The sequence below is a fragment of the Salmo salar genome, chromosome ssa02 (assembly GCF_905237065.1).
Source record: "Salmo salar chromosome ssa02, Ssal_v3.1, whole genome shotgun sequence".
Taxonomy (NCBI): Eukaryota; Metazoa; Chordata; class Actinopteri; order Salmoniformes; family Salmonidae; genus Salmo; species Salmo salar.
Window position 1 is genome coordinate 81050410 of NC_059443.1, and position 15748 is coordinate 81066157.

Here is a 15748-nt window from a genome sequence, read left to right on the forward strand (position 1 = left end):
CAACAAAGTCAAGGTATTGGAGTGGCAATACAAAGCCCTGACCTCAATCCTATAGAACATTTGTGGGCAGAACTGAAAAAGCGTATGCGAGCAAGGAGGCCTACAAACCTGACTCAGTTACACCAGCTCTGTCAGGAGGAATGTGCCAAAATTCACCCAACTTATTGTGGGAAGGCTACCCGAAATATTTGACCCAAGTTAAACAATTTAAAGGCAATGCTACCAAATACTAATTGAGTGTATGTAAACTTCTGACACACTGGGAATGTGATGAAAGAAATAAAAGCTGAAATAAATCATTCTCTCTACTATTATTCTGACATTTCACATTTTTAAAATAAAGTGGTGATCCTAACTGACCTAAGACAGGGAATTTTTACTGTCAGGAATTGTGAAAAACTGAGTTTAAATGTATTTGGTTAAGGTCTATGTAAACTTTTGACTTCAATTGTATATCCTACCATGACTATATCCAACCCAGTTCCTTAATATACACTATCGTTCAAAACTTTTAGAACACCTCAGTTTTTCCAGTTTGTATTGAAATTCATACAGTCTTAATATACTCTAAAATTAAAGCATCGAACAAATAAACAATTGGAGACAAAAAAGAAATCATGGAGTCGTTTTGTTTAACAACATTTTATCCCGAAAAATGTACTCATCAAAGTAGCCACCTTTTAACAGCTGAACACACTTGTGGCATTCGTTCTCCAATGGAAATAAAAAAAAAATCGGACTATTCTTCCAAACACTGTTGCAGAAGTTCCCACAATATGTTGCACTTGTATGGTTGCTTTGCTTTCACCCTAAATGAATAAAATCTGGAAAAATGGGGGTGTTCTAAAACTTTTGACCGGTAGTATATATATATATATTTCTGAACAAAAATATAAATGCAAAATGCAACAATTTCAAAGATTTTACTCTGTTACAGTTCATAAAAGGAAAAAAGTCAATTGAAATAAATTCATTAGGCCCTAATCTATGGATTTCACATGACTGGGAATACAGAGAGGGAGAGAGAGAGAGAGAGAGACACATCTGCATGTGAGCATTTTTAAACAGGTTTTTTACAAAAAGATAGATTTGGAGTTAGGGACATATACCGGATGCTAACCTCCACAGCATAACCTTCACTTCAGATTCAAAACTCCAAACCTACAACCTAATTGATGTAATTGAATTAAGATGCTGAGTTGGAGTTTTAGGCTGTATAGACGTTAAGCTGTCATTTAAAACCATATTGATTCGTTTTTTTTTATTTCACCTTTATTTAACCAGGTAGGCTGGTTGAGAACAAGTTCTCATTTACAACTGCGACCTGGCCAAGATAAAGCAAAGCAGTGCGACACAAACAACAACACAGAGTTACACAAGGAATAAACAAAACATAGAGTCAATAATATAGTAGAAAAAGTCTATATCCAGTGTGTGCAAATGAGGTAAGATAAGGGAGGTAAGGCAATAAATAGGCCATAGTGGCGAAGTAATTACAATATAGTAATTAAATACTGGAGTGATAAATATGCAGAAGATGAATGTGCAAGTAGAGATACTAGGGTGCAAAGGAGCAAAATAAATAAATAACTGTATGGGGATGAGGTAGTTGGATGGGCAAAGGAATTGGCTTTGGGGGTGACCAGTGAAATATACCTGCTGGAGCGTGTGCTACGGGTGGGTGCTGCTATGGTGACTAGTGAGCTGAGATAAGGCGGGCCTTTACCTAGCAAAGACTTGTAGATGACCTGGAGCCAGTGGGTTTGGCGACGAGTATGAAGCGAGGGCCAGCTGACGAGAGCATACAGGTCGCAGTGGTGGGTAGTGTTAGGTTCGTTCCTTTCCTCCTTGTCAATCATTGGCTTATTGGTAAAATTAGCATTATGACAATATCTTTAATTAAATCATTCAAAAACCTTTAATGCAATTGCGGACAGAAGTTGACAAACAGGAACATAGCACGAATGTTGCTGAGTAAGTTCTGCATCAAACAAAAGGTCTCAAGTTGTTTAATTAAACCGAAGTCCCGCCTTAGTGATGTCACCGATTACGTCATTACCTTTTACTCCTGAGACCAAAACCCTGCATCCATAGCTATACAAACATAGAGTTTCAGTGTTATCTAAAAGCTAAGCAATAAATGTCCCCTCCCCAAAGTTGATTTAGTGTGGAATGTCTGAGTAGTCTCTTATCTCCCACACTCCCCTGCAGAGTTCTGTCTCAGTCACACATTATAAGAGAGAGAGAGAGAAAGAAAGAGAAAACTGTGGAACAATTCTAAAACTATATAATGAATATATATTGTCACGTACGTTGTACGATGAAGGAGACCAAAGCGCAGCGTGTGTCTCGTTCCTCATCTTTATTTAACTGTTAAACTATTGTCACATCCTGACCATTGTAAGATGTGATTTTCTATGGTAGAGTAGGTCAGGGCGTGACAGGGGGTGTTTTGTGTTTTTCTATGTTTAAGTTCTAGTGTTTCTATTTCTATGTTGGGGTTGTTTGGGTTGATCTCCAATTAGAGGCAGCTGGACCTCGTTGTCTCTAATTGGAGATCATATTTAAGTAGGGGTTTTTCCACCTGTGTTTTGTGGATTATTATATTTTGAGTAGTGTTTGTTTCTCTCTGCGTCACGGTTTGTTGTTTTGTCATTTTCAGTTATTTGTGTACTGCAAAGTTTCACAAATTTAATAAAATGTGGAACTACAACCACGCTGCACTTTGGTCCGCTCCTTTAGACAGCCGTGACAGAATAACCCACCATAAAAGGACCAAGCAGCGTGCCCAGGAGCAACAGAAATGGACCTGGGAGGAAATTCTGGATGGCAAGGGATCCTGGACATGGGAGGAGATCCAGGCTGGATGGGAACAGGTGGAGGCAGCGAGAGCAGAGCGGCAATGAGAGGAGGCACGATACCAATGGCGAGGCAAGTGCGAGAGACAGCCCCCCCCCAAACATTTTTTGGGGGGCACACGGGGAGATTGGCAGAGTCAGGTTGGAGACCTGTGCCAACTCCCTGTGCTTACTGTGGGGGGCGAGTGACCGAGCAAGCATCATGTTATGCTGAGTTACGCACTGTGTCGCCAGTGCGCAGCTACAGCCCGGTGCGCTCGGTGCAAGCTCCTCACAGGTGCTGTGCTAGAGTTGGCATTCAACCAGGAAGGAGTATGCCTGCTCAGCGTTCCTGGTCTCCGGTGCGTCGTCGCGGCCCAGGTTATCCTGCGCCAGCTCTACGCACGGTACCCCCAGTTCGTCAACACAAACCTGTGCGACCTGTCACAACGCCTCGCGCTTGTCGGGCTACGGAGGTTATCCAGCCAGGATGGGTTGTGCCAGCCATAAGCTCCAGACCTCCAGTGCGCCTCCACAGCCCAGTACGTCCTGTGCCTGCTCCCCACACTAGCCCTGAGGTGCGTGTTACCAGTCTGGCGCCACCTATGCCAGCCCCACGCATCAGACCTCCAGTGCGCATGCCCAGTCCGGGGTGGCCTGTTCCTGCTCCCCCCACTAGCCCTGAGGTGCCTGTTACCAGTCTGGCGCCACCTAGGCCAGCCCCACGCATCAGGCCTCCAGTGCGCATTCCCAGTCCAGAGCTTCCGGCGACAGTTCCCAGTCCAGAGCTTCCGGTGACGGTCTGCAGCCCGGAACCTCCTGAGTCGGCCCGCAGCCCGGTACCTCCTGAGACGGCCCGCAGTCCGGAACCTACTGAGACGGCCCGCAGCCCGGAACCTACTGAGACGGCCTGCAGCCCGGAACCTACTGAGACGGCCTGCAGCCCGGAACCTACTGAGACGGCCTGCAGCCCGGAACCTACTGAGACGGCCTGCAGCCCGGAACCTCCTGAGACGGCCTGCAGCCCAGAACCTCCTGAGACGGCCTGCAGCGGCGGCCAGCAGCCCAGAGTCTTCAGCGGCGGCCTGCAGCCCAGAGTCTTCAGCGACGGCCTGCAGCACAGAGTCTTCAGCGGCGGCCTTCAACCCAGTCTTCAGCGACGGCCTGCAGCCCAGTCTTCAGCGACGGCCTGCAGCCCAGAGTCTTCAGCGACGGCCTGTGTGCCTTTCTAAATCATGTCCAATCAATTGAATTTACCACAATCAAGTTGTAGAAAGGTCTCAAGGATGATCAATGGAAACAGGACGCACCTGAGCTCAATTTCGAGGCTCATAGCAAAGGGTCTGAATACTTATGTAAATCATTTGTGTTTAATACATTTGCAGAAATGTATACAAAGCCTGTTTCAGCTTTGACATTATGGGGTATTTTGTGTAGCTTGCTGAAGAAATAGTTTTTTTAATCAATTTTAGAATAAGGCTGTAATGTAACAAAATGTGAAAAAGTCAAGGGGTCTGAATACTTTCCAAAGAAACTGTAAGTGATTGAGAAGAGAGCATCATTGCTATATTCTAATTAAAATCATTGACCCATAAGGGAACACATGACCAAAGCAAGGTGTGACCCATATAGAATTAAAACAATATTCAACTTAATGAGAAATATAATCGAATAAACAAATGTTTGCATAACCAAAGACATGAAAACTGGTGGGAACATTGTATTTAGCTAGGATTTCATAAGGCCAGGAAGGTTACTGATAATAACAATAGACAATAGTAAATGTTACTAGTTTAGGGATGAAGATAGTGAAGGTTCATCAATGTTAAAGATGTTTTTTAATTTGATGTAGAAACAACGTTTATTCAACCAGTGGGAGTGTATACTCCGGGTTGCAATCCTTATTAAACAAACTAACCTCTGATCAAATAAGTTTTCCTGTGGCCTCTTGTGTGCACACAGGGCAGAATTCCCTTACAGACCATGCAAACAATTTGGGATTTTCAACACATTCATGTTTCTTATAAAAAGAAGTGATGCAGTCAGTCTCTCCTCAACTCTTAGCCAAGAGTGGCATGCATAGTATTTATTTCAGCCCTCTGATTACAATTAAGAGCAAAACGTGCCGCTCTGTTCTGGGCCAGCTGCAGCTTAACTAGGTCTTTCCTTGCAGCACTGGACCACACGACTGGACAATAATCAAGATTAGACAAAACTAGAGCCTGCAGAACTTGCTTTTTGGAGTGTGGTGTCAAAAAAACAGAGCATCTCTTTATTGCGGCTATACCTCTCCCCATCTTTACAACCATTGAATCTACATGTTTTGACCATGACAGTTTACAATCTAAGGTAACACCAAGTAATTTACTCTCCTCAACTTGTTCAACAGCCACACAATTCATTACCAGATTCAGCGGAGGTCTATAACTTAAGGAATGATTTGTACCAATTACAATGCTCTTAGTTTTAGAGATGTTCAGGAACAGTTTATTACTGGCCACCCATTCCAAAACAGACTGCAACTCTTTGTTAAGGGTTTCAGTGACTTCATTAGCTGTGGTTGCTGATGCATATATGGTTGAATCATCAGCATACATGGACACACATGCTTTGTTTAATGCCAGTGGCAGGTCATTGGTAAAAATAGAAAAGAGTAGAGGGCCTAGAGAGCTGCCCTGCAGCACATCACACTTTACATGTTTGAGAAGATTCCATTAAAAACGACTGAGTTCTAGTAGATAGATAGCTCTGAATCCACAATATGGCAGAGGTTGAAAAGCCACAGCACATACGTTATTTCAACAACAGGTTATGGTCAATAATATCACAGACTGCACTGAAATCTAACAGTACAGCTCCCACAATCTTCTTATTATCAATTTCTCTCAACCAATCATCAGTCATTTGTGTCAGTGCAGTACATGTTGAGTGCCCTTCTCTATAAGCATGCTGAAAGTCTTGTTAATTTGTTTACAGAGAAATAGCATTTCATTTGGTCAAACACAATTTTTTCTAACAGTTTGCTAAGAGCTGGCAGCAAGCTTATAGGTCTGCTGTTAGAACCAGTAAAGGCCGCTTTACATTTACAACTCTTGGGTAGTGGAATTACTTCAGCTTCCCTCCAGGCCTGAGGACAAAGACTTTCCTCTAGGCTCAGATTAAAAATATGACAGATAGGAGTGGCTATAGAGTCAGTTACATCTAAGTTGTCAATGCCAGGAGGTTTGTCATTATTGATCGATAACAATAATTTCCACCTCTCCCACACTAACTTTACAAAATTCAAAACTTGCACTGCTTTTCTTTCATTATGTATTTGTACAAGTTTTTTTCCCCATCATTCTTGATATCATTGATCTAGGATTCATAATAAAGTTTATTCTTTTGTTGAGTTTGGTCACATAATTTCTCAATTTGCAGTATGTAAGCCAGCCAGATGTGCAGCCAGACTTATTAGCCACTCCTTTTGCCCCATCTACTTCAACCATACAGATTTTCAATTCCTCATCAATCCATGGAGCCTTAACAGTTCTAACAGTCAGTTTCTTAACAGGTACAGGTTTATCAATAATTGGAAGAAGCAATTTCATATGGTAAAAACAGGTAAACACATTATCAGTCAACAATATAAGACAACGGGAGCACTGTGTATGTTCTCTGATGAATTTTAAGTCAATGTGATGTGAAATATCAATATACACGCTAAGAGAAGTAATTTCTCCCTCCTGTGTGGATTCTCTAATGACGTTTAAGTGACTGTTATGAGTAAAATGTTTTCCTACAGTCTGAGCTTTCGTAAGCATTCTCCTCTGCGTGCAGCCTCATGTGTTCTTTCAAGCTTACTAAATGGGCAAATGCTTTGCACACTGGGAGGAGTGGTATGGCTTCTCCCCTGTGTGTATTGTTTCATGCCGTTTCAGCTTCCCTGACTGGTCGAAACACTTTCCACACTGGGAGCAGTGGTAAGGTTCTCCCCTGTGTGTATTCTCTCATGTCGTTTCAGGTTCCCTAATTCGCTAAAACACTTGCCACACTGGGAGCAGTGGTAAGGCTTCTCCCCTGTGTGTATTCTCTCATGTCGTTTCAGGTCCCCTAATTCGCGAAAACACTTGCCACACTGGGAGCAGTGGTAAGGCTTCTCCCCTGTGTGTATTCTCTCATGTCGTTTCAGGTTCCCTAAATCGCTAAAACACTTGCCACACTGGGAGCAGTGGTAAGGCTTCTCCCCTGTGTGTGATCTCTCATGCTGTTTCAGCTTCCCTGGCTGGTTGAAACACTTTCCACACTTGGAGCAGTGGTAAGGCTTCTCCCCTGTGTGTATTATCGCATGTTTTTTCAGGCTCCGTGAATGGCTAAAACTCTTTCCACACTGGGAGCAATGGTAAGGCTTCTCCCTTGTGTGTATTTGCCCATGAGCTTTCATGTTTCCAAAGTGACTAAAACTCTTTCCACATTGGGAGCAGAGGTGTCGACTTGCTGGTTTGGACGTCTTTGGTTCGTCCAAGTTTAGTTTTCCTCCTGCCAAAGACAGTGTTTAGTATAAGACAGACCAGAATGAAATCTCCACATGATAAAACTGCCTTGCTATGAGGTTTAAACCAAATCAGATCCATCAATAACCTGAGGCCAGCTTTCAAACGTTACATCATTTAAAACAATCTTTGTGTGATTTTAAAACAAATGTTGTAGAGCATCCTGGTAATTACTGATATGTTTACATTACTTATTTTTATTTCTGTTTTATAAGTCAGAACACAAAACACTAGACAGTTCTAAGACACTCAAGACACAAGACATCGCTGGATTCCTATCAAGCAGGTGGCTGTAAATATATAACCTTCATAGCTGTATGATACAGAATGTGACCTACACACTTCCTTAACCTCACTATGGTAGGGGGCACTATTTTCACCTCCGGATGACAAGCGTGACCAAAGTAAACTGCCTGCTACTCAGGCCCAGAACCTAGGATATGCATATAATTAGTTGATTTGGATAGAAAACACTTCAAAGGTTCTAAAACTGTTAAAATAATGTCTGTGATTATAACAGAACTGAAATGGCAGGCGAAAACCTGAGGCAAATCCATCCAGGGGGTGCCATTATTTTTGAAATGGCTGTTTTTCCAATGAAAGCCTATCCACCATTTAAATGGATAGGACCCAGATTCCATTCCCTATGGCTTCCACTAGTTGTGAACAGTCTTAAGATAATTGTTTCAGGCTTTTATTCAGAAAAATGAGGGAGAATGACAACTTTGAGTGAATGGATAGTGGGATGCACCCAGAGCTGTTTTCTGAACGCGACCGAGAGCGCACCTTTCTTGTTTTTCTTTTATATTGATGATGCTATTGTCCGGTTGAAATATTATCAATTATTTAGGCTAAAAACAACCTGAGGATTGATTATAAACATCGTTTGACATGTTTCTACGAACTTAACCTGTCAAGGTATAGGGGGCAGTATTTTTGATTTCGGATGAAAAACGTGCCCAGAATAAACTGCCTAATACTCGGGCCCAGAGTCAAATATTTGCATATTATTCGTAGATTTGGATAGAAAACACTCTGAAGTTTCTAAAACTGTTTGAATGATGTCTGTGAGTATAACAGAACTCATATGGCAGGCAAAAACCTGAGAAAAAAATCCAACCAGGAAGTGGGAAATCTGATGCTTGTAGTCTTTTCAAGTCATTTCCTATCTAACACACAGTGACTTAGGGTTCATTCACCCTAAGGCTTCCACTAGATGTCAACAGTCTTTAGAACCTAGTTTCAGGCTTTTGCGGTGAACACAGAGCGAACAAGAAGGCCGGGAAGTTGGTGACTCAGAAAATGACATTTTGTGGCGCGCGTTCATGTGAGGGGTAGCTGTGTTCCATTATGTTTTACAAGACATTGGAATCATCCAGATGGAATATTATTGAAGTTTTATGTTAAAAAGGCCCTAAAGATTGATGCTATACAACGTTTGACATGTTTCAACGAAAGTAAATATAACTTTTTTGACTTTTAATCGTAAAATTTTGTTTGCGCTTCCTACATTTGGAGTAGTTTACTGAACGTGCAAACAACAAGGAGATATTTGGACATAAATTATGGACTTTATCGAACAAAACAACATTTATTGTGGACCTGGGATTCCTGGAAGTGCCTTCTGATGAAGATCATCAATATAGTGAATATTTATAATGCTATTTATGATTTTAGATGACTCCAAAATGGTGGCTATCTGTATTGCCTAGTGTATGTTTCTGAGCGCCGTACTCAGATTATTGCAAAGTGTACTTTCCCCGTGAAGCTTTTTTGAAATCTGTCACAGCGGTTGCATAAAGGAGATGTTCATCTATAATTCTTTGAATAACAGGTAAATATTTTATCAACGTTTATGATGAGTATTTTTGTAAATTGTTGTGCTGCTCACCGGCAGTATTGGAGACAAAATATTTTCTGAACATCACGCGCCAATGTAAAATGCTGTTTTTGGATTTAAATATTAACTTTATCGAACAAAACATACATGTATTGTCTAACATTGAGTCCTAGGAGTGTCATCTGATGAAGATCGTCAAAGGTTAGCGCTTAATTTTAGCTGAATTTCAGTTTTTTGTGACCCCTCTCCTGCTTGGAAAATGGCTGTGTGGTTTTTCTTGTGTTTTCACTGTCCTAACATAATCTAACTTTATGCTTTCGCAGTAAAGCCTTTTTGAAATCAGACAATGTGGTTGGATTAAGGAGAGGTTTATCTTTAAAATGTTGTAAAATAGGTGTATGTTTGAGAACTTTGAATTATGACATTTTGTTGTTTTGAATTTGGTGCTCTGATTTTTCACTGGCTGTTGAATAGTGTGAACCGTGGGTGGGACGGTAGCGTCCCACGCAGCCCTGAGAAGTTAACTATCAATAATGTCACGATATTTTGGGTAAAGTAAAAAAGAATGTGAAATACTTTGTGTAGATGTTCCAAAAAATATAAATATGTCAAGTGTTGGTCCCATGTTTCATGAGCTGAAATATCTCAGACTTTTTCCATACGCACAAAAGCTTATTTCTCTCAAATTTGGCACACATATTTCTTTATATTGTTAGTTAAAATTTCTCCTTTGCCAAGACAATCCATTTACCTGACAGGTGTGGCCTATTGTTTAATACTTTTTTGGTTACTCTATGATTCCATAAGTGTTATTTCATAGTTTTGATGTCTTCACTATTATTCTACAATGTAGAAAATAGTAAAAATAAAGAAAAACCCTTGAATGAGTAGTTGTGTCCAAACTTTTGACTGGTACTGTATATACATTTACATTTTAGTCATTTAGCAGATGCTCTTATCCAGAGCAACTTACAGTAGTGAATGCATACATTTCATACATTTTTTCCCCCCGTACTGGTTGATTCCGTGGGAAAGTCAACCTGAACATGTGTAACGGAGGTAAGAACGTGCCGTAAATTCACTCCACAGCTAGCTTGAAACGTCACAGATGGAGCTATCCAACTGGTACCAATTGTAAAGCTCAATCGGTTCATTGTCAAGGAGAGCAGTCACGCATGTTGAGAAGCAGAGGATCACTAGTTTGAGTCCAGTATGGGGACAGTGGAGGAAGCTAAACTGTAAGCAGCACACTGATGTCAGTTACATGAACAAAAAAAAGTTAGTCAACAATGTTCTTTAAAGTCTATATGTTGGAGTTTATTTTACCTGTTAAAAGTAGATTTCACAGCTTTTAGAAAAGGCTTGTTTAAAAAATATATACATACAGTTAAAGTCTGAAGTTTAAATACACTTATGTTGGAGTCATTAAAACTTGTTTTTCAACCACTCCACAAATGTCTTATTTCACTTATAATTCACTGTATGACACTTCCAGTGGGTCAGGAGTTTACATACACTAAGTTGACTGTGCCTTTAAACAGCTTGGAAAATTCCAGAAAATGATGTTATGGCTTTATAAGCTTCTGATAGGCTAATTGACATCATTTGAGTCAATTGGAGGTTTAGCTGTGGATGTATTTCAAAGGCCTACCTTCAAACTCAGTGCCTCTTCGCTTGACATCGTGGGAAAATCAAAAGAAATCAGCCAAGACATCAGAAAAATAATTGTAGACCTCCACAAGTCTGGTTCATCCATGGGAGAAATTTCCAAATGCCTGAAGGTACCACTTCACCTGTACAAATAATAGTACGCAAGTATAAACACCACGGGACCATGCAGCCGTCATACCCCTCAGGAAGGAGACGCGTTCTGTCTCCTAGAGATGAACGTACTTTGGTGCGAAAAGTGCAAATCAATCCCAGAACAGAAGATGCTGGAGGAAACCGGTACAAAAGTACCTAAATCCACAGTAAAACGAGTCCTATATCGACATAACCTGAAAGGCCACTCAGCAAGGAAGAAGCCACTGCTCCAAAACCGCCATAAAAAAGCTCGTACTTTTTGGAGAAATGTCCTCTGGTCTGATTAAACAAAAACAGAACTGTTTGGCCATAATGACCATTGTTATGTTTGGAGGAAAAAGGGGGACGCTTGCAAGCCGAAGAACACCATCCCAACCGTGAAGCAGCATCATGCTGTGGGGGTGTTTTGCTGCAGGAGGGACTGGTGCACTTCACAAAATAGATTGCATCATGAGGAAGGCAAATTATGTGGATATATTGAAGCAACATCTCAAGACATCAGTCAGGAAGTTAAAGCTTGGTCGAAAATGGGTCATCCAAATGGACAATGACGCCAAGCATACTTGCACAGTTGTGGAAAGATGGCTTAAGGACAACAAAGTCAAGGTATTGGAGTGGCCATCACAAAGCCCTGACCTCAATCCTTTAGAAAATGTGTGGGCAGAACTGAAAAAGCGTGTGCGAGCAAGGAGACCTACAAACCTGACTCAGTTACACCAGCTCTGTCAGGTGGAATGGGCCAAAATTCACCCAACTTATTGTGGGAAGCTTGTGGAAGGCTACCCGAAACATTTGACCCAAGTTAAACAATTTAAAGCCAATGCTACCAAATACTAATTGAGTGTATGTAAACTTCTGACCCACTGGGAATGTGATGAAAGAAATAAAAGCCTAAATAAATCTCTACTATTATTCTGACATTTCACATTCTTAAAATAAAGCGCTGATCCTAACAGAACTAAGACAGGGAATTTTTACTTTGATTAAATGTCAGGAATTGTGAAAAACTGAGTTTAAATGTATTTGGCTAAGGTGTATGTAAACTTCCGACTACAACTGTACATTTGCATGTTTAACAAGTTCTGTAGATCAGATGTTAATGAAGCAAATACAGACCACATTGAAGTGTCTGGAGTTTTGTCTGCCTCTACTAGAGTCTTGTAAAGATAGGGGGTTGACTGGGACAGGCAATGTAACATCCACCATTTTTTAGGGAAAGTTTTTGTAAAATATTCACCCAGCATCAGATCATCTTGAAAATGTCTCTCTTAAGCTACCTTTCATCAAGGTTTTATATGGTCTATTGGCTTCTCTCTGTTCATTGGCAGAATCCTTTTTCAGTGTTATGATATTCATAACATCCATATCCACCAGTCAATCTTCCTATCAACTAACAGAACTCTGCTGGTTGTCCTGGTAACAGATACCAGTGGGCAGATCTATTGTATTTGTTCAAACTAAACTACAGCACTTACTTTGATGTGTCAAATCTGATCCTTTCTTCTCTTCTCCTCCTCTCACAGTTCCACTCAGCTCCGTTGTTTTCCTGCAGTCCACCAGCAGCACAGACAACCTCTTCATACCCAGCAGTAAGGTGCTACCGGGAGAGGCACGACACAGGGACTCCGGGAGGGAGGGAGGGCTAGCGTTGTCCTGGTAACCATAAAGAGGGGACACAGACACATATCATTATGGATGCTGATGTCACTGTTGTCATGAAGTGCTTTACAGAAACCCAGCCCAGACCCAGATAGAGGAAGCTGTATGCTAGACCAGACCAAGCTGTACCATCTGGTGTTCTGATCTGGAGAGACTCTTCTCTGTCTCGTCAGCATCAGGATGTTGTTGAGGCTCCCCAAAGGATCCACGATAGTCACGTCTCTCTCCTGTGAACGGGAACATCAAACAGACGGTAAACAGACGCCAATTTCATCATGATTTTGTAAAATATTGTTTGTGTTGCAAATGTAAAGGTTCATTTCCACAAAATGGGTGCCTTTTACGTCCCTTTGATATTTTAAGTAGAAATTATGCACCAATTTTAAAAGCCTGTTATATTAGATGAGGTGAACTTTAATGTAGACCACATGGAGAATGAGAATTCAATACATCGAAGTCCCAAAAACATATGTACCAATGGCAGATTGCCCCTTAAACAATTCCTACAGTACTGAACAACATATTCAAGTGTAGAACTGAAGTAGAATGCCCCTTTAAAACAACATTTCAAGAACTGCATAGTGCCTGTTTATAAGACAGTACTTACTGGTAGTAATCCGATCTTCAGCCCCCTCCTCCTTTTTCACTTCCAAACCGTCTTCCTCCTCTTTTATATAGATAGCCTCCGCTTCCTCTTCTACTCCAAAATGTTTTTCCTCTTCTTTCAATGATATGGCATCTTCCTCCTTTTTGATTCTGAAAGATTCTACCCTTTTTTCCACTTTGACAACCTCTTTCCCATATTCCTCTTTCACTGTAATATCATCCTCCTCTTCCTCCTTTTTCATCCTGAAAGCTTCTTCCTCTCCTTTCACCAGAGCTTCTTTCTCAGTAGAGACTTTGTGAGCTCATGTTCTGGTCGATTAGCAAATTACGTTAAAATGAACTAGTAGTTAAGTAAACAGAATTACATTCAAAACAGTAAGAGTAATATAGCAAAGAGCTTCAACGTTTCAGTTTTATGTTCGCTAGCAAACAACCGCGTTGGTTGAATCAGAAGCCTTTTGTCGCTGTTGAAGAAGCCCCCAGTTCCGTCCACTAGATTATACGTCACGCAAGAAGCATCACCTGAAATACTCACATCGCCATCTGCTGACTGGAGTGGGTAACGCAGATTGGAAAAATATTAATTACAATGTTTATTCTGGCAAGCAATGTCATAAGTAGTCATTTAAAAACAACCAGATGTTATGTTTTCTCTTACTTCTTACAGCCAATACTTTACTCCAGGGCTGACCTGCCCATTAGGTGACAGATTAAAGAGTATTCATTTTTTGTCATAGATATTCTGAACCCACTGCCTGCAAGCCGTCGTTAAATTTGCCTAAATGATTTGTATTTTCCTTCAACTTTCTGAAGAGGAAACAGCCCAGAAATGCCCCTGTCTGAGTGCATTTGTCTACCACTATGTTTAGCTGTTAGCGATGATGCTAATGACAGCCATCTTCTGGTTGATGGAAAAACTTTCCCGAAAAACTTGTCAATTAAATGTTAGCTACAAAGTAGTCGATGCCTACCTGGCAGAATGATATCATGATTATTTGCGTCAATCCAGTTGTGATTTGTTCAGCAAACTCTGCAATCACATGTGTGCTACAGAGACACCACTAACCAAGCAAGGCTCTTGCCACTTGCATTAAAGGGTATCTACACCCAAAAATGAAAAAGTCTTAGATTTTTCTCAGGCTTCAAAAGTGGTTTCCTGATGTGGTTTAAGTATTGTTGTGGACTTAGAACATCCAATGTTGTTGTTTTTGTGTGATTTAGAGAGAAAAACAGGGACAAATCAGAAACCTGGAAAAAACTCAACGGAGAAAATGTAATTAGGTAAAAAAAAAAAAAAAAAAAAGAGATTAGATAGAGATGTTATAGGGCCCTAAATATTCAATACATTTTCTCTCATTACTGGATTATCTAGGGATGGTGTAGAGTAACAGCTGTATCCTGAAGTGACCTTTAACCTCCCTGCTCCTCAATACTTCTTCCACTGGATCAAAGCTTCAGCCATGTAGGATACATGATAGTGGCAACACATGGAGCTGGGTTGGATATAGTCATGGTAGGATACATGATAGTGGAAACACATGGAGTCTGGTTGGATATAGTCATAGTAGGATACATTGAGCGGTAAGATGTTCTTTACGATTCGGCCATAAGATTTGCCACCAATGCTCTTTATTGGACACCTCACAGCACTCTATACTCCTCTGTAAACTACTGCTCTGTAAACTGATTATCTCTGAATTCCAGTTGCAAGACCCACTGGTTTAATGCTTATTTATAAAACCATCTTAGGCCTCAATCCCCCCTATCTAAGATATCTACTGCAGCCCTCATCCTCCACATACAACACCCATTCTGCCAGTCACATTCTGTTAAAGGTCCCCAATGCACACACATTCCTGGGTCGCTCCTCTTTTCAGTTCGCTGCAACTAGCCACGGGAACAAGCTGCAAGAAACACTCAAACTGGACAGTTTAATCTCCATCTCTTCATTCAAGGACTCAATCATGGACACTCTTACTGACAGTTGTGGCTGCTTCGTGTGATGTATTTGTCTCTACCTTCTTGCCTTTGTGCTCTTGTCTGTGCCCAATAATGTTTGTACCATGTTGTGCTGCTACCATGTTGGGTCTCCTACCATGGTGTGTTTCCACCATGTGGTGTTGCAACCATGTTGTGTTGCTGCCATGTTGTGTTGCAACCATGCTGTGTTTCTACCATGTTGTGTTGCTACCATGTTATGTTTCTACAATTTTGTGCTGCTACCATGTTGTGCTTCTACCATGTTGTTGTCATGTGGTGTTGCAACCATGTTGTGTTTCTGCCATGTTGTGTTGCTACCATGTTGTGTTTCTACCTTATTGTGTTGCTATCATGGTGTTTCTACCATGTTGTGATGCTACCATGTTGTGTTTCTACCATGTTGTTGTTGTGTTGCTACATGTAATAATATGTGTGATTTATATAAAGTTCTTTAGTAATAAAACATTAGTGATGTAATTTAGTATTTAATA

At 41.0% G+C, this 15748-nt stretch overlaps 1 protein-coding gene across 1 annotated transcript; it reads right to left on the reverse strand.

Moving 5' to 3' along the window:
- Window positions 1-6379: 6379 nt before the first annotated feature.
- On the reverse strand, window positions 6380-14421 carry LOC106603784 (zinc finger protein 570). Its single transcript, XM_014197878.2, has 4 exons — window positions 13279-14421; window positions 12801-12898; window positions 12488-12665; window positions 6380-7355 (listed from the first exon to the last, which is right to left on the reverse strand). The coding sequence occupies exons 1-4, from the start codon at window positions 13517-13519 to the stop codon at window positions 6754-6756; spliced, it is 1119 nt and encodes a 372-aa protein (XP_014053353.2). The 5' UTR covers window positions 13520-14421; the 3' UTR covers window positions 6380-6753.
- Between the last annotated feature and the right edge of the window lie 1327 nt (window positions 14422-15748).